The sequence below is a fragment of the Phalaenopsis equestris genome, unplaced genomic scaffold (genome assembly GCF_001263595.1).
Source record: "Phalaenopsis equestris unplaced genomic scaffold, ASM126359v1 Scaffold000476, whole genome shotgun sequence".
In the NCBI taxonomy this organism is placed as follows: domain Eukaryota; kingdom Viridiplantae; phylum Streptophyta; class Magnoliopsida; order Asparagales; family Orchidaceae; genus Phalaenopsis; species Phalaenopsis equestris.
In genome coordinates this window covers 61538-80500 of record NW_018164917.1, presented here as the reverse complement: position 1 = coordinate 80500, position 18963 = coordinate 61538, and the positions used below count along the sequence as shown (strand labels likewise).

The window sequence follows — 18963 nt, the reverse complement described above, 5'->3', positions numbered from 1 at the left end:
CAATGAATATAAATTATACATCAAAATGTCAACATCCCATAACACATTACCATCTGGAGCCACATCCAAAGCAATTGAAATATACTAACAAACTGGCTAGCGAAGGAGAATTGTCCAAATTGAGTCTATTGTATATAGTAGATCTAAATGTAAGAATTTATGCATTTTTATCCATGAGGATTATTTGAATCTTCCACATTTTAGTGTATGTTTATCAGAATTCTGCTACATTTTACCACACAACTTCTCATAATTTAATAATCAGCACACACAACATTATCCTCATTTTACCACTCAATGATCCCCAAAATACTCAATATATAAAATAAACCGAATTTATGCAGTTACAGGATTACAAAATATAGAGTTCCAGTTCCAGTTACAGGATTACATAGTTTACAAATTTGAATTTCTGCAGCTGCACAATTCTGAATTTCTGTATCATAGAAGGAGCAGATCTTCTCTATATTGTTATGTTCTTCTGCAATGTTATGATCTTGTGCAGCATCATCTAGTTCCAGAATTTTTGCATTGTTAGCATCTTTTATAGCACCAGACTTACTCCTTGGATAACACCCGAATATGCAAATCCAAGACCAGAATGTCTGCATGGTAAGGGCCAGAATAGGAGCATATCAGCTGTGTTACACAAGAGATAATATATGTTTATCAAGCAGGGAAGAAATTCTATGCACATAAAAGAAATTCCAGACTTACTCATTTTATATGTGGCTTAGAATCAAACAATGAAATCTTAAAGGGATGACCATTGAATCATTGTTGTTTGATGAAGGGAATCCGTCCTTGGTCCATGGAGCAAAGAAATTCTGCAGTGTATATCAATGTATTAGTGACAACAAGAAATCTTCATACTATAACATAAACAATTAAAAAAATGAGCATTAAATTTGTACATGTATTAGAAAATCAGGTAGTGAGCATATGGGTGGATGACATTGTGATGATTCGGTTTCTTCGGTTGTTGAAACGTTTTTTTTCCTGTGTATAAAGTGATTATGGGTGAGAACTTGTGGTTTGATGAAACATATGAAAAGGGGTTGGAGTTGTGGAAATATGTCTTTTGATCTTTTATTTCTCACCCAATACCCTTTTAGTCTAGCATTAGATATTCCTTTAGGGTGCATTTTGGCAGGATCATTCAGATTTGATTCATTATTGACATGTTTTTTATTTTTCTTTTGTTGTCTCCTTGCTTGAGAACCTTTACCAATCAATATGTCATCAATATCCAATGACAATTTATTCATGGACACCTTCATGCGCTGCTCAGCTTCTGAATTTCCCTTTATTTTTTGAGTACATTGATATGCAACTTTCTGCATGTATGTTTGGAATATTAGTTCACTTTTAATATCATTCGAGGTTTGTGACTGCTGCAGATGCATATATCCAGGACTGTTATATACTTCTATTTTTGCATTTTCAAATCATCTCAATAGGAGATATTTATAAGGTATCTTCTTAATATATAGAAATTTTAGGACTCGTAGAGTGTATGCACACAGTAATCCCATCATTTCGAACTTCCTGTAGCTGTACTGAATATCCAAACTCAAAATGTCGAAATTAACTACCCAAGTAGTGTTTGTTGTGGTCATCCAAATTCTTAATAAAATATTCAGTTTCATTATTTATAGAGGCATGTAATTGAAAAATCACATGATCCGTGTATAAACTCTTCCTCAAACATTATGTACAACTTCCTTGAGTAAAATGCAGTTGTCTGCCTCAGTATTGGGCTGCTTTTCGCAACAGGAGTAATCTTAGATTGATCACACTTGAAATCACCATCTTTCTTGTTACACCTTCATGTTCTTATTACATTTTCAATGCCCAAAAAACAATCTGTAATAGAACTTGTGGGCTTTGAGACACCATGAAAAATATTATTGTTTGTCTCACTCCTCTGTGTCGATGAAATTCTCATTCCAAATACATCTTTATTAAAAGTTGTAGACCACTTATATCTAATTTTGTATATATTATCTAGCCACACATTATCCTGTAGATTACCTGTTTCAATCATCACCTCCCATGTATCATCAAATTCCTCTTCAGACTCGCATTTACTCAAGCATTTATAAAAAAGATAATTGATATGTGTCACCCCGCATTGAATCTTTGTAGGCAATTTCTTGTATATGTGTCACTGACAAGTGTATTTTACAAACTCTCTGCTATGGCTCTGGCTATAGTCTGATCCTGATCAATGTAGATTGTTATTGGATGATTATCACTCATGATACGGATGAAAGTTTTAAAAAGCCATTTAAACGGGTCCATCGTCTCCGCTGACAAGAATCAAACTCCAAAGAGAACATTCTGTCAATTGTGGTTAACACCAATAATAGGAGCACAATATAAGTTATATTTATTTAATCTATAGCTCGTATAAAAAATAATACATTTCCAAAGAAGTCATAATCAATCTTGGATGTCCCGTAGCTCCAAAAAAAAACTCATCAGTCTAACGCTCACATCAATTTCAAAATCTTATTCAAATATGTTATCTTCAGCACGTCTCTCTGTAAACAACTGCAATAAAACATTAGGATCACCATTTTCAATTCTACATCTTTTCTCTCTTTGAATGAAATTGAAAGCATCTGTCTTTATACATTACAGGTTCTCTATACCCCCAACTTCTTTGGCTAGAAAGTTAAAGGCGTCTTTTGGTCTTATCCCAGACTGTGTCATGAATTTAAGCACATCTGCATTAACTTCACTTATCTTTCTGCTGGAACGCAATAGGTGCTTATTACCGGGTTCGCTAATGAGTGGTTATGAGATTCAATGAATTTTTTGACAGTCCAATTGTCTTCCTCGTCAACTGCATATTGAATCATTACAGGGCAACAACTTCTTGTGTCTGCTCTTTTGTATTTAACAGTTTCTATGATCTTCAGTTCTTTCTTGAAACCTACTTTTCCACATACGAATTAATTCGTCTTAATATATTTGGAGTTAGGCCAAAACGTAGCGTGCTCCTTACGAATAATAAATCAGAGGCATGTAATTGAAGACCACATGATCCGTGTATAAACTCTTCCTCAAACATTATGTACAACTTCCTTGAGTAAAATGCAGTTGTCTGCCTCAGTATTGGGCTGCTTTTCGCAACAGGAGTAATCTTAGATTGATCACACTTGAAATCACCATCCTTCTCGTTACACCTTCATGTTCTTATTACATTTTCAATGCCCAAAAAACAATCTGTAATAGAACTTGTGGGCTTTGAGACACCATGAAAAATGTTACTGTTTGTCTCACTCCTCTGTGTCGATAAAATTCTCATTCCAAATACATCTTTATTAAAAGTTGTAGACCACTTATATCTAATTTTGTATATATTATCTAGCCACACATTATCCTGTAGATTACCTGTTTCAATCATCACCTCCCATGTATCATCAAATTCCTCTTCAGACTCGCATTTACTCAAGCATTTATAAAAAAGATAATTGATATGTGTCACCCCGCATTGAATCTTTGTAGGCAATTTCTTGTATATGTGTCACTGACAAGTGTATTTTACAAACTCTCTGCTATGGCTCTGGCTATAGTCTGATCCTGATCAATGTAGATTGTTATTGGATGATTATCACTCATGATACGGATGAAAGTTTTAAAAAGCCATTTAAACGGGTCCATCGTCTCCGCTGACAAGAATCAAACTCCAAAGAGAACATTCTGTCAATTGTGGTTAACACCAACAATATGAGCACAATATAAGTTATATTTATTTAATCTATAGCTCGTATAAAAAATAATACATTTCCAAAGAAGTCATAATCAATCTTGGATGTCCCGTAGCTCCAAAAAAAAACTCATCAGTCTAACGCTCACATCAATTTCAAAATCTTATTCAAATATGTTATCTGCGAACAACTGCAATAAAACATTGATATCACCATTTTCAATTATACATCTCTTCACTCTTTGAATGAAATTGAAAACATCTCTCTTTGTACGTTTCAGGTTCTCTACACCCCCAATTTCTTTGGCTAGAAAGTTAAACACGTCTTTTGGTTTTATCCTTGAATGTGTCATCGATCTAAGCACATCTGCATTAACTTCACTTATCTTTCTGCTGGAACGCAACAGGTGCTTATCACCGGGTTCGCTAATGAGTGGTTATGAGATTCAATGAATTTTTTAACTGTCTAATTGCATTCATCATCAACTGCGTATCGAATCATTGCAGGGCAACCATTTCTTGTTTCTGTTTTTTTGTATTTAACAGTTTCTATGATCTTGAGCTTTTTCTTGAAATCTGTTTTTCCATATAAGAAGTCTTTCGTCTTGATATTCCTGGAGTTATGCCAAAACGTAGCGTGCTCCTTACAAATACTAAATTCAATATGATTAGCTAAGCACAATATACTTCATAAGCCTATTTCTCATTGTGAACCATCGTTTGGAGTAATATGTTTGTTGTTTGCTTAGTACAAGTAGCTTCGCTTTCATCAAACTGCACATAAGAGAATAAAATGTTAAGCTCAATAGACAGCTTAAAAAACAAACCTAAGATTCATTAGTTTTAATGAAACATTCAACCCTAGCTCAAAAAACAATCCTAAACCCTAATAATGACAACTCAACAAAAAAACCTAAAATCATACACCTCTACAAACATGCACCTCTAAGAAGTTGGCTATTTTTAATTATCTATTGAGCTGTGATTACTGGAGTTTATAGTAGGATATTTACTTCATTGTTTTTATAAAACCTAAAATCATGCACCTCTACAAACATAACTCAACATACATACACCTCCAAAAATACGGCTAGATCCTAAAAATAAGAGAACCCTAACAGCAAACAATATTAAAGAAAACCCTAAAAAAATATAATAATAAAACATCTCCAAACACACCTCCACTTTAAGGTCCACTTCTTTCCTGGCAGGATAACTCTCATCTTCTCCTTCTGCGTCATACATAAACTGGCAATCTCTGTACTCGTACTCCATCATTAAACCCTAGCTGCTTAAATAGCATGATTCGCGCATGCACCAATTTTAAATCATGTACATCGCAGATACACTCAGGCTACACGTGCTGTTCCAATTCGACTGGCTTGATCGTCCGTTACATGACAGTTACACGAAGAGTGTAATCTCAATTCCATGAGGGTTACAAGCGCGGTTCTACGACGATGGCTTCATAGTCTGTTACATCGCGATTATAATCAAGTTACACAAATGACAATTCTTCTTCCGCGGCGACAAGGTTATACGGAAGTTACAATTATGTTATAGGCGTGGTACAGCGGGAAGGGTACACCTGGGTTACAAATGGGGTTACAACCGCGTTACAGGAGGCCGACTGCGGGAGGTACTGGAAGGGTACTGGGGGTTTACAATCGAGTTACCTTTGCGGGTCGGGTGGACAGGTCATGCGCGTCAAAATTCCTTTTTCTTTTATAATCTAAACGCAGTGGGACCGGCGCAATATACGTGACATTCTCCTATTGGCTATCGTACGCAGCGTTGCGTACGTCTTACGTACAAAATTTTTTTCCTTTTATGAGAGCCTGTATTATTTCAGATTTAAAAACAAAATAATTTTGTTAATAATATTATTAAAAAATGATAAATGCAAAATAAAATTAATATAACACATAGTAATCAACAAGAATAATAGACAAATTAAGAATTCATAAAGCCAATTAAAAGTGAAAGATGTATGAATCAACTTTATAAACGTTCAAATAATTTTAACCACGCTAAATCCTACTGCACAATGACATTTAACTAAATATCTACGAAATTACTGAGGAAGTTAATCAAGTCACAATAAAGCATCTAGCCCTTCTAGCTACCACAAAGTTGTATAAAATTCCCTGTAGGGCAAGAGCAATTTTATACATTTCTTCCACAATGAAAACAATTTCAAACTACAATATACAATTACAATATGGCTGAATAAACCAACTAACCTTATCAACCTTCCTCTCCAAATTCCTTTGTGAATCTCTCATGAACCTCGAGATCCGCTTTGCTGACTGTTGGTCGCTGTCTCGCAAGCACCTTATCAAAATCAGTCCTTGTAATAGGTGGTGGAAGAATCTGCCGCATAAAAGCAAGTAGATATATAAAGAAAATCACGTCTGTTTGGTTTGATGGAATTGGAGAGAATGCAAATATAATTTCATATGAGGTGTTTGATTCCATAATTTAATTTAACCTGAAAGCCTGAATAAATGCATTATATTCATATTTGACAATTTCTTATCAGGAGGACAAATGTATCGAGTTCGATGATCACTCTAACTCATATTCCCTCATAAAGAAATTGAAAAATAAAATTACTACTCAACTAAACGGACAGTGAAAGCAAATTTCAATTAAATTCCTTCACCATTGTTATTTTATATTCTTTTACAGTTTACTTGAAACCAGATAAAAGCTAATAGATGAATCAGTGAAATTCCATAAAAGACTCAACATGTGTAGAATATAAGAGCGAACCTTGGCAGCAAGGCCTTTTGCAGCAAGCTCCTGCATTGTGGTTTGTATAGATCCTGGTGTTTTTGGCCCACATGGCAACAGCATACCATTAGGAGATTTTGTAAAAAACATTGCATCTTGGGTTTTTCGAACAGGCTCAAAGAGAACATCCTTTACCTGTCATGAAGAGGTCGGGCCAAATTGTCATAAAAGAAATCAGGAGCGAGTTCTTTTTCTGATCAAGAGCTATGAAGAAAACCTACTGATAAGAAAACTCACACAAACAGAAATATCTGAACCGGAAAAACCTTCCGTCCGGCAAGCCAAGCTCTCAAAATCACTTTCTGTCAAATTGTTAGGGGTATCCCCAAGATGCACCTTTATAATTAAAAATAAATAAAATAAAATGATTAAACTTCCAATATTAAAATTTTGATCAGATTTTATGTAACAATGCTTCTGCAAGAGAAAATAGGAAGTTAATAAGAAGTAAACGGGTGAAATGAGCGACGTTGATATTGCAGGAAAATACCTTGAACATATGTTGTCGGGCCTTCAGATCCGGAAGAGGAATGTAGATTCGCTTATCAAAACGGCGCCGTATGGCCTGTTTTTCATAAACAAAAACAAATAAATCAATTTTATGAACTGGTCATTGCAATTACAATATACGAGCAAATTCATCACAGAACCTGATCTAGAGCATATGGTGTGTTCGTAGCAGCAAGTACAAGAACTTTCTGGTCATTGTTACCAACGCCCTGTAATAAATCAAAAGCTTCAGGAGACATTTTTATAAACCGATTAAGAAAATATATCCAATTCCAGCTTTTAGATTCCACTGGAGATCAAGTTTAGTAAGTTCTAAGATATTGCAAGTCTTTCTATCATTTTTCATGGAATGGAAAAATAATAAAGAGAGCATATAACAGGACTTCAAATCCTTCAGCAGAATCAGATCTCAACTCCAATCAGGCACCTGAAACAGGAAGAATTTCACGCTCTAGCATCCGACCAAAACAAAGCTCAGGCTGCCTATTACCCTGTAGTGCCAAAAGGTAATGAGTTTGGGTGCATTCATGTATGTTCGAGTACATAACAAATACCTTAGCTTAGAGTGCATGATCATGGTGACCAAGGTGGGACCTTTTAAATTCACTGAACCTAGAATATTATTCCCACCCGCCAAATTTCTAATTGGCCCATGCCAGCACTTTAATAACCCATCTTGGACAGATATATAGAAAAGCCTGCCATGGTAGACATATATGGAAAAGCCTGCCATGTTTGGATAAACTTCCACCAGTCACTAAATAAGCACCCTGCTAGCTAACGCCTTCACCAATCTCATATGCACTCCCTACATCGTAGTGCTACCAGCTTTCATAATCAAAAGTCATTTCCAAATTTTGATCAAATCCACTTCACGTTGCATGCATTCTTCCTGTATAATCTGATGTGCCAGCAATGATTTTGGTAACAGCTGCTTGATATATTGCATTTATTGGATAATCACAAACAATGCATTTGGGGTGTCGAAGCAAATGCAAAAGTAGTGGTTTATGGGCTGTTGACAATGCAATCAACAAACAAAAATTGTTTAAGAGTTATACAGGTAAAAAATTACAAACGATAACCATTGCAAACAGTTTGCCATTAGTTAACTATAGGATGTGATTGGCTTGTGCTAAACCATACAATTTTGGCTACACTTAGAAATTTGGGTAATCAGCAATATCATACTTTTGAAGTTGATACTGAGTTCAATATTGTGAACTACATCTAACAAGACTACAATTCTTTATCTATGACCGCAAGTCACAAGTATTGCCGCAATCAAAGTTATGCATCCGCTATCCCTGTGAGCATTTATGAGAAAAAAATATATATATGGTTAGTTACAACCAGAAAATGAAATATTTGCATGACATCAACCACACCTGCATTTGCACAAGTAGTTCTGTTTTTATCCTGCGAGATGCCTCGCTTTCACTTCCTTCTCCACGCTGTCCACACAGTGAATCAATTTCATCAATGAAGATGATAGAAGGAGCATTTTCACGAGACATTTGAAAAAGATTTGAAACTAGCTTTTCACTTTCACCCATCCACTTTGAAACCAGGTCTGATGAAGATATACTGTAGATAGTTTTGGCATTTGTCAAGAACTATAAGTACATGTTTCCTCAAAGTAGCAGTACAATGTGACCACCGCCAAAGAATAGTCATTTTTATTTATTAATTGCACAAAAATATAATTATGGCTTGACAATACGAGAAAAAGGCCTCTGCATGAAACTAAACCTTCCGAAGTGCACCATAACGTTCAAAACAGAATTTTAAACATGAACATGCTTATTAAAAGTTTCCAGCTTAAATTTGGACAAGGTTTGCAACACAAGCAGCACAGGAGAGGTAAAATCAACAATAATTGGCGCCACAAAAAAGTTAACTGCAGTTGACTTCGCTACAATTACTAGCATGTTTTTATTGCATATGTCATTGCATCAACAATGCTAAATAAACAGTATTCGACAATGCTCAGTAATGATATATATTAAAAAAAAAACCAAGGGCAATTATATTAAAGGAAAAAGGATACAAATATGTTGTATGAGCAGGCCCAAATAGGCACTCAACCCAAACGGTACAACACACAAAAAAGGAAAACTGAAAAAAATATGGTACATATAAGATTAATCAGGATGAGCACCCAATTTATTTCTGCCTCTGCCTCTAGTTCTGCTTCTAGTTCTCGGAAGGGAACCAACTAACAAATTGGTGAGGTGTGTACCATTACCCAAAGTAACCAAAGTATTATTCATTAGATTCTTTAACTCAAGTAGATCTCCATTCTTCTTCTTCCTCCTAGAAGTGCAAACCTGTCATTCCTAATCCGAAGATTGTTGCTCATTCGGATGAGGTGGTAGAGTTGTAGTAGAAGGATCGCCAACAGTTGTGCCCACAATAGATTCTAGTATATGTGAAGTATGAATTGTCGCCTCTACACCTGACACTTCCTGACAATGAGGAGCTGCAAGGTTCTCTTGATGATCAATCCGAACACAATCCTTTCTAGGTAAGGATCATTCAATACTGTTTTTAATAGGGTTTGAAAGTTTAGGTTGCCCAGCAGTGCCATCCGGCATCACATCAATCGCAGAAACAGTATTGTTAGGGGGGAGGGGGTCCACAGGGGCAATTAAATAAAACACTAAATCCTGTCCTGTGTTAGTTTTTTCTCCAGATGGAACAGATATGTCTAGAGCAGTGGGATTAGACTCATCCTTATTCACTTGATCGTCAGATTTCAAATTAGGATGGATCTTATGATATTTATCAAGGGTATGCCTAAACATCTTACAATGAGAACAATAAGGAGGCCTATGCTCCATGACGAGTTGTTGTCAATATCCATTATAAGTTGTGTCCAACCAGACTTCAGTAACATCAGGTAAAGTAATACCTCTTTCCACAAGTATTCTGGCCAAAGAAGGTTTGGTTAGGTTGAGAGTGAGTAGATCTAGCTTCATAGGGTCCTAAAGTATGGCTCCAATAGAGTAAAGAACCTGATGATGAAAAAAGTGAAGTTTGAGACCAGATAGACTAAATTATACCGGTACAGTAGAAGATTCATGATTAGGGTCGAAATCAGGAAAACACTTGAGTAACTTCATTGACTTGTCTGCAATGTTAAGATATTTTTGAAGAAAATTCGAGTGTAGTCTTCAGCCACGAATAATTGAATCAACACATCTCACATTCATGAGTCACACTTTTCACTTTCCTGCTAGTTTAAGATCATCAAAACTTTTTCTGATAACTTTCATAGGTGGGAGCCTCCACTGAAACTTTTCAATAAAAACGAACTTGAATTTATCAATCAGGGTTGAAATTTTTAATTCCGAGAAAAAAAGTATTGTTTTCCCACTTTTCCTACTTGCATTCCTAACAAAGGAGCTGTCACATGTACCATCACGACAATCCTTATAATTTGAGAGGAAGACAACCGCCGACTCTACCTGAGAATTACCCACTACGTGGGCAAAAGAGGATTTGTCAGGTTCAATCGAAGAAGAAGGAAGCACCATCAGAGCAGGGAAATCCTCCTGCTAGAAGATCTCAATAGAATTGTTGTTTGCGTAGTCCCAAGAACTCGAAAGGCGAATGCGTCGAACAGAAATACGCAGATGCGAACTGAAATTGTCGGGTAGGGAGAGGTGAAAGTCGGCATCGAAATAAAGGACAACGCAGACACGAACGACAACAGTGGACGTCATCTTCGAAATCGAAGAGACGCATATGAAACCGTCGGCATCGAAGGACGCAAGCCGACGTATATATATGAATGGCACTCGCGCTCTGCTAGGGTTTCTCCATTGTGATCTCTGGTAATTACTCCACTGTAGCTCTTCGTCGATCAAGCTCTCCTCTTTCGATTTTGCCATTTCCGTCGTTTTCGTTCATGTCGAAGTGCGTCTTTTGTTGCTCGTCTGTCGTCTGTCGTCGCTCGTGTGTCGTCTGCTGCGTCGGGATCACTCGTCGGGCTCGATATTGGTCTCAGCGCCTTCCAGCTTCCTATGCAATCTGAAATCGTTGTTTGAGCAGGTCGGTCCTCGGGCTCAAGCTGTTGTAGGGGCTTCCGGTTTGGTCCCGTTTATGGTTTCGGAGGTTGCTCTCTGCTTTGTTGTCTTCACTGTTCTTAACACCGCTCCTCCCTCTATTAGGGATGACTTCAGACAGATTGTATATTACTGCCCTTGCGCGTGTCCACGCCTCCGGTACACCTAAATCATGTTTTTTCCCTCCTTCGTTTGAATGGGGCAGAGGACATCAAAAAATCTGAAAGAAAGAATGGGAAGGCCGTCATCTTTTTTACTGAAGCTGAAAGTATTCAACTCGCTTCCTCCTGTCGACTGAATTTGGTCGGGAAATTTTTGTATGGTCATCTCAAAGGAGAGCTGGTTCGCAGGGAATTTGAGCTTATGCACCTTGTTGGGGAGTGAAAAATTAGACTGTTAGATGGACATCACATTCTTATACAACTAAATAATGAAGAAGATTACACGCGCTTATTTGCGAGAAGGATAATCCGGATTGATAACAAAACAATGAAGATTCTGAAATGGTCTGTGGATTTTGACCCACAGACGGAACCACCAATCATTCTGGTTTGGATTCGCCTTCCTGGTATGAAATTTCATTAGTTTTGTGACTCAAAAAGTGTTGTACTCTATTGCCTCAGTTTATGGTAAGTCATTCAAAACGGACATTCCTACTTTCAATCTTTTTCGTCCATTCGAAACAGAGTACTTGTTGAAAGAGACATCACTTCATCCGCTTCTGAGAAATTTGGTTGGGCACACTGCACCATGGATATTGACAAAAGGTAGTGATTGAGCATTTTCTTTCGTATTATTCAAATTGTCGTATGTTCGGCCACTCCAGTTCTCAATGCCACCATCTACACCCCCACCTCAGATAAAAAAAGCACAGTGCTTCGCCAGAGGCAGTGAATTCAGCCCCTCCTGATCAACTCCAAGTACCAAAAGATACCCATGTCGCAGGTAATATGACAATCATTCAGTCCCCAGACAATGTTTTAGCTCTCATGTCTTTGGAACCTCCCATCGTGAGGGAGAGGGAGATTCTTCAAACCCCACCTGTCCTATAACTTATCACAGATATTACAGGTGGCAATACTTCTACTGATTCACTACCGCCTCATCAGCTCGAGCAAGATGATAATGTTACTCAAGCTCATAGGGATAATGATGTGCAACGGCCCACACCTGTCCGGCCAACTTTGGAATCTACTGATCATCGGACGAGGAATGGCAGGTCTACACATCCAGGAGGAAGAAGAAAAATGAGAACCTACTTGAGCTAAGGAATCTAATGGATAATACTTTGGTTACTCCGGACAATAGTATTCACCTTACTAATCTGTTAGTCGGCTCACTTCTGAGGACTAGAGGCGAAGGGAGGACTAAAGTGGGACGTGTCTAGCACTTTTGTTGGTGGTTTTTTGGTTTTTGTTTACCTTTATGTATCTTCTTTTATTTGGGTTTGTGTGTGCTTGTGTGTGTGAATGTATGTGTTGTACATCATAGGTCCTATCAAACTAATAATTAAAAATAGCATAAAAATAAAAAGCTCCATGTTCATTCTGACTTCTTTTACTCGGGTTTTTTGGGGAAAAAACGGTGGAAAAAACTTGAATTCTTTTTCTGCTTCTTTTTTGGTTCATATATTGTATCACGTGGAGGCAACTATAGAACGGAAATATACCCGTTCAAAAATGTCAAAATGGAGGACATTCAAAAAATGTAGGACAAGTTCAAAATAAGATGAGAAACAAGCAAGCATAAAAAATATAGCATATTCATAGACTATATAATGTGTCAAAGGTCCAATTAGTGGGAGTACAGATTCACGACTAAATCATATGAAGAAAGAATGCACCAATGCTATAATTTGCAAAAGTAACGATGAATACAACTATAAAATTAAACAAAGCTATTTGCATGCTGAATAAAATTGTTAGCAGTAAAGATGCACAACATCATAAAAGCAAGTCAAATATTCAAAACAAAGTGTAGAGAAAAACCTAAAGAAGGTTGATTCAGCTTCGGTCGCTACGGCCTTGGCTAAATATGACTTTCCTGTCCCAGGTGGACCATATAAAAGAAATGCCCTCCATGGCCTTCTCTTGCCTGCAGAAAATGCTATGGCGTCAAGCATGAAAACCAAAGATGAAAAGACAGCACATTTTTTGAAGTGACTGGCAGCCATATAGGCCAAGCAAAATGCAGTTAAAGAGCGTTCAAAGTAACGGGTGAAAACAAAACGCCTCAAGTTCAGGCTCATAGTGATGTAAATGAACTTTCAAAAATAAATACCATGAAATGGGCATATTCACAATAAATTCACATCACTAGTATTTTTCAAATATTTATTCTAATGGCATAGTCTTACAATGATCTAACCAAATTTTCCCTGCAATAGTGCTATAAATTCTAGCCTTATTAAATAAGTTAGAACAAAAACCCTATCGGTTATGTGCTATAGAGTTTTTTCACATTTTACGATAACATGGTGACCTCCCGGATTAGGGCTCCTCCAGCATTATTTCAGCTGGTCGACTTCACATTGGCTTCAACTGGTATCCCTTCTCTCCATCTACAGATTCACCACTGAGATCTTCATTTCCAGCAGTACCTTTTTCTAACGCCATTCTTGGTGCCTTCCCCTCTTCAGGTTCTCTTCCCCCCTCGAAAGACTGTTAAGAACTCAAAGAATCTCCTTAACTTCCATATCCCGAACAGTGCTAATTTCTCCCAGAGTAGGGCTCCTACATAAAACGAGGTGAATGTCAGTTTCTCTGATTGAAGAGGTTGCATGAGGGGCTAAAGAATGGAGCTTATACTTGGTTGGATATGACCTTTCTACTGTAGTCTTCTACAAGCTACTAGCAAGACCACGAATTCGAAAGGTACTTTAGATCTAACATCTCCTGTTGAGGGGTTTTTTTTATTTGAAGTTACATATGTGAAAGATCATGAAATGGTTCGTACTGATGGCCCTTGGTCCATTTACGGTAGACCACTAATCATCAGAAAATGGTCTCTAGATATTAAGCATATTAAAAAGGATTTCAATGAAATTCCGATTCAGATAAAGCTTCATAATCTTCTGCTATGCAGTTGGAATGTAATTGGGATGTAATTGGGATGTAAATGGAATCTCCAAAATCGTATGCAATATCTGTAACTCCCTTGAAATGTTGGTAATTATCATCAACTCTCACGAACTACAAGTCTAAACTATTTGCTCGGGTAAGTGTTCAAATACATAGCTACTACGCTTGTTCCTGGCCAAATTCCATTGCTGACAAAGGGTAAAATGATTCAACATCAGGTTCTATTTGAGGGGAAACCTAGCTCATGTTCAACCTGCGATTCATTTTGTGCTACTTTGAGAAACTATCCATGCACCAATCCAAGAGTAGAACTAACCTTTCTTTTGAGGGTGGGCAAATTTATTACCCATTAACTTAAAATTGTATCTTTGAATATTATAATTTCAATACTTCTTAAAATAAATATAAAATAAAATTCCTACATCAAGAACTTTAGGATAAAAATTTTTAATTCAACAAACAAAGATCCTAAATAAAATTCCTACATCAAGAACTTTAGGATAAAAACATGCAAAGATCGCAGATTGTTAAAATTTGCCCACCCTCAAAGATACAATTAGATTGTTAAAACATGCATTTAGATTGTTAAAACATGCATTTCATATCTATAATTCATGCTATGCTTCTTCTCCTGTTTCCAGTTCTCCCCCTTGCCCAGTGGAAAGCAGAGCGAATGGAATTTGCATATCAGTTTGGGAGGATAAGTTAGTAGCTTTATGGTTTGTGTGAGACTGACATGGGGCTCTACTGAACAGTCTGCTGATCGAACTGTGAAAGCTGGACTGGTTCAGCGAGGGAAGCAAGGGGACAGGCCGGCCCAAGTGTTGGGACTAGGTTGCCGCCCAAGTGTTCTTAGTTATCTACTACTATATATTGGTTATTTCCTTTGTTTAGGGTTAGTTTTTAGCCTTTGAGATTTCTGTCCAGTTTGCCATCAACAACTGTTTTCCCGTATAGAGAACTGAAGACGAGAAGGTGCTCTAACCATAACTCGTCCTAAGTGGTGATCTTCTCCAAGGGTTTTAAGGGTGCTCCGGCAATAACTGTGGGATCCTTTCCCAACCCCGCCACCCTAACTTTCCAGCCATCCTCCTTGTTGCTGCTTACCACCCCTCTACCATCAACCTATGCACCTCCCCACCCTCTCTTTGTTTATTGTCGTGACCTCCAACCAACCCACCTACTGTCACAACCCTCTCCAATCCTCCCAACTGCTTTCGCCAGCCCTCCAATCAACCCACCTCCTGTCGCCAAGCCCTCAATCTCCCAAACACCTACTGCCAGCCTTCAGCCCTGCCTTATGAAGGCTGCCATACCCCCACTTCCACCCTCCTGCCATTTAAGCAACCTCCCCATCCAACTCTACCTACTGTCCAGCCTCCCTCCGCCCCCTTCAACTTAGTCCGAGGATATCTTTTATGTTTGTTATCACTTATTTCCTATTTTGAAGGGTCTTCATTGTTACATATTTGACTTTCAAGAATAATATTTGCATTTCTATTATGATTTGGGTTAGCTCTGGTATCAATTGATATCATAACTAGTCTAACCTAGTCCTATCCTCAAGTTTCCTAACATTTGTCATACCCAAACCATCTCTACCAAAAATGTTTCTTTCTATCACCAAAAAGCTTTTCTACTCCCATAAATACCAAACCCTAACCATGCTACCATATGTCAACTTCAGCAAAGGCTCGCGGACATGGATGATGGAACCCAAAGGAAAATTATCCTCGATCGTGATAGAAAAATTCGAAAAGGAGAAAGGGATAAGGGCATGAACCCATTCCATAAGAAATCTTCAGTCATGAAGAAGACAAACCAAAGCGTTTCGGAATTCAGTATCAGAGAAAACTGAGAGAGGAGACCATATGGAGAACCAGAGATTTCGGAATCAAAGTGAACCTCCCAGAGTTCAATGGAGGTATGGATCCCAACAATTTCATCAAATGGTTGCAAGCAGTTGAGAGAATCTTTGGGTATGAAAAAGTGTCGGAGAATAAAAGGCTGAAGCTAGAGCCATCAAGTTGAAGAAGAGAGCGTCTCCTTGTGTGAAAACTTGTAGAGGCAGAAAAGGAGAGAAGACAACGCTAAGATAACCATATGGGAGGAGATGAAGAAGGGGATGCAGAGAAAATACATATCTCCTCATTACTGCCAGGATATGTCTCTGAAACTCCACCACCTACAACGGAGGAGTTCACGGCACAGTTCGACCAGTTATAGAAGAAGTGTGAGTTGGTCGAGCCAGAAGAGCATTCCATAACTCATATCTAGGGTTTGAAGCTCCCTATCAACAACGTTGCGTGGCTGCAATCTTATTGGTCACTGTGAGATGTCCAGACCTTAAATCAGAAGGTGGAGAGACAGCAGAAACAAAACAGACAACCACCACCATTCAGGCAGTCATCCATAATTGAAGACATCAACAAGAGCACACCTCGGGAAGTTGAGAAAACTAGTTCAAATAATGACAGAGTCATCCCGAGTGAGAAGAAGCCTGAGAAGAATAGCATGCCTACTACAGTCCCGATCGGAAAATGCTTCAGATGCCATGGATATGAGCACTTCGCCTCCAACTGCCCTATGAGTCGAGTTGCATCTTATACCGAGCAGAACACAGTGAAGAAGGTTAGCAATAAGTTGACAGTTAAAAAACAGGGTGGGTTGTATCATCTCCCATCAAATGAGGGAGAGGAACTTGTGGTTTGACTGGTCCTACATGCTGGAGATATGAGGGATCCGCGACATGTTGCACTGTTAACAGCAAGGTATGTAGTTTCATTATCAATGGAGTAACAAGAACGTTGCGTCTACACAGATGGTGAAGAAATTGTGTCTCATGACTCGAAGGCATTCCCAAGCATATTCTCTGATGTGGCTGAAAAAGAAGAATAAGGTTGGCATTCACCTTTAGGTGTCTAGTAATGTTTTTAATTGGAAGTTAGCTACAGGATCAGGTGTGGTGCGACATGGTGCCCACGGATGTCTGCCACCTTTTCTTGGGTAGACCGTAACAATTTAGCCCTAGAACTCAGCACGACAGATTAAGAAACACCTACTTCACTAAGGAGGGGGAGCACATCGTCCTTCTCCCTTATGAGAAGCCCGAGATCAAAGGTGCTTGCCAGCAGAGCAACATCCGTGGGACCAGTTGTAGTGACGACAGAGAAGAGAGGACTAGGGTGCCACTTCAAGACATGGGACAGTCACGACATAGAGCATTTTAGGACATCTCGATCAATAACTTATCGTCATGACCACCACCATTTGAGGAGGTTCAGCTTACCCATACTTCAAATCAGGTTAAAACGATTCTGAGTTACTTTGGGAGGTTTCAGCAGCATATGTGTGACACACAGACTGAATTTAGGACAATAGTGAGCTCCAAGAAGACTTGGTCGTTATGGATGTTTGCTCGCAATAGGGGAAAATTCTCAAGTGCTTAGGGAAAAGATGCAATCGCCAGTGAGATCCAGGCAACCCCGAGAGATTACAGTAAACTCTGTCACGGTCAACGGACAGCTAGATGATTCGATGAAGGAGATCGAAGCTCCCACAACCCTGAGAGACTGACGCGGGACTCTGTTGAATCGGTGGCTGATCCAACTAGGAATGTTGGATCAGTTCAGGGAGGGAGGCAAAGAGGTCAACCGGTTGTCGCCCAAGTGCTCTCCAACTAGGAATGTTGGATCAGTTCAGGGAGGGAGTCAAAGAGGTCAACCGGTTGTCGCCCAAGTGCTAGTTATCTACTACTATACATTTGTTATTTCCTTTGTTTAGGGTTAGTTTTTGGCTTTTGAGATTTCTGTCCATCTTGTCGACGGTAGTTGTTTTCCTGTCCAGGGATGTTCTTCCCCCCCCCCCCCCCTTAAATATCTTTCCAATCATCCTTATTGCTAATACCTACCTTCGATCTAACATCGACCTACGCACCCCACCGCCTCTCCCTGCTTACTGTCGTGACCTCCAACCAACCCACCTGCTGTGGCAACCCTCTCCAATCCTCCCAACTGCAGATGCCAATTGATCAATCTTTCAACCAGCCATCTCCAACCTTCAATTGTGCCTTTCGACGGCTACCAAATCCCCACTTCCCCCCTCCTGCCCTATCAACAACCTCCCCATCCAAACCCTACCTATTGTCGAGCGCCCTCCGGCCCCTTTGCCTTCGCCCTAAAGTATCCTTTATGTTTGTTATCGTTCCTGTTTTGAAGAGTATTTGTTGTAACTTATTTGAATTTCAGCAATAGTATTTGCAATTCTATTGTGATTTAGGTTAAATTTGGTAGCAGAGATAAATTGGATGTATATTGTGCATAATAAAAAAATAATTTTCATTTTATGTCGGATCATTTATTCATCTGCTCGAGTAAAAAACATGTGGAGAGGCTTACTCTTCAGAGTATGCATAAAGTAGAAAAAAGATTTAGTAAAATGGAAGAGAAACACTATAAGCCCTAAATTAAACGTGCCTTAAGAAATATGAATGGCTCCACGCAATGCAAAAATAAATTGAAAACTATCATACATATTCATATATTTTATATAGGATGGGTTATTAATTTAAAGATAAATAATTTTATGCCATATAATTCTTTAATATAATTAAACTACTAATATAATTAAATTTGAAAATAAAAATAATTTAATCATTAAAGTTTCACAAATACAGGCATCATGGTAAAAAATTTAACAATGAAATGACCAAAAATTTTCTTAGTATTTGCAAAATTATGTAAATTTTCTTAGAAAAAAATATTAATATCCATAACTTAGAAGATAAATG

General features: G+C 38.2%; 1 protein-coding gene across 2 annotated transcripts; it reads right to left on the bottom strand.

The window, feature by feature from the left end:
- Positions 1-288: 288 nt before the first annotated feature.
- On the bottom strand, positions 289-13164 carry LOC110027984 (protein SUPPRESSOR OF K(+) TRANSPORT GROWTH DEFECT 1-like). Of its 2 annotated transcripts, XR_002294399.1 has the most exons (9): positions 13083-13164; positions 8413-8611; positions 7165-7233; positions 7005-7079; positions 6752-6850; positions 6494-6649; positions 5962-6091; positions 718-827; positions 289-605 (listed from the first exon to the last, which is right to left on the bottom strand). XR_002294399.1 is itself a non-coding variant. In XM_020729658.1 (8 exons), exons 2-7 carry the CDS (start codon positions 8578-8580, stop codon positions 5966-5968), a joined length of 693 nt encoding a protein of 230 aa, XP_020585317.1. In that variant the 5' UTR covers positions 8581-8611; positions 13083-13164; the 3' UTR covers positions 5734-5865; positions 5962-5965. The 2 variants fall into 2 exon arrangements, 1 of the variants encoding a protein (XP_020585317.1); XM_020729658.1 differs by lacking the exons at positions 289-605; positions 718-827 and adding an exon at positions 5734-5865.
- Positions 13165-18963: the final 5799 nt, after the last annotated feature.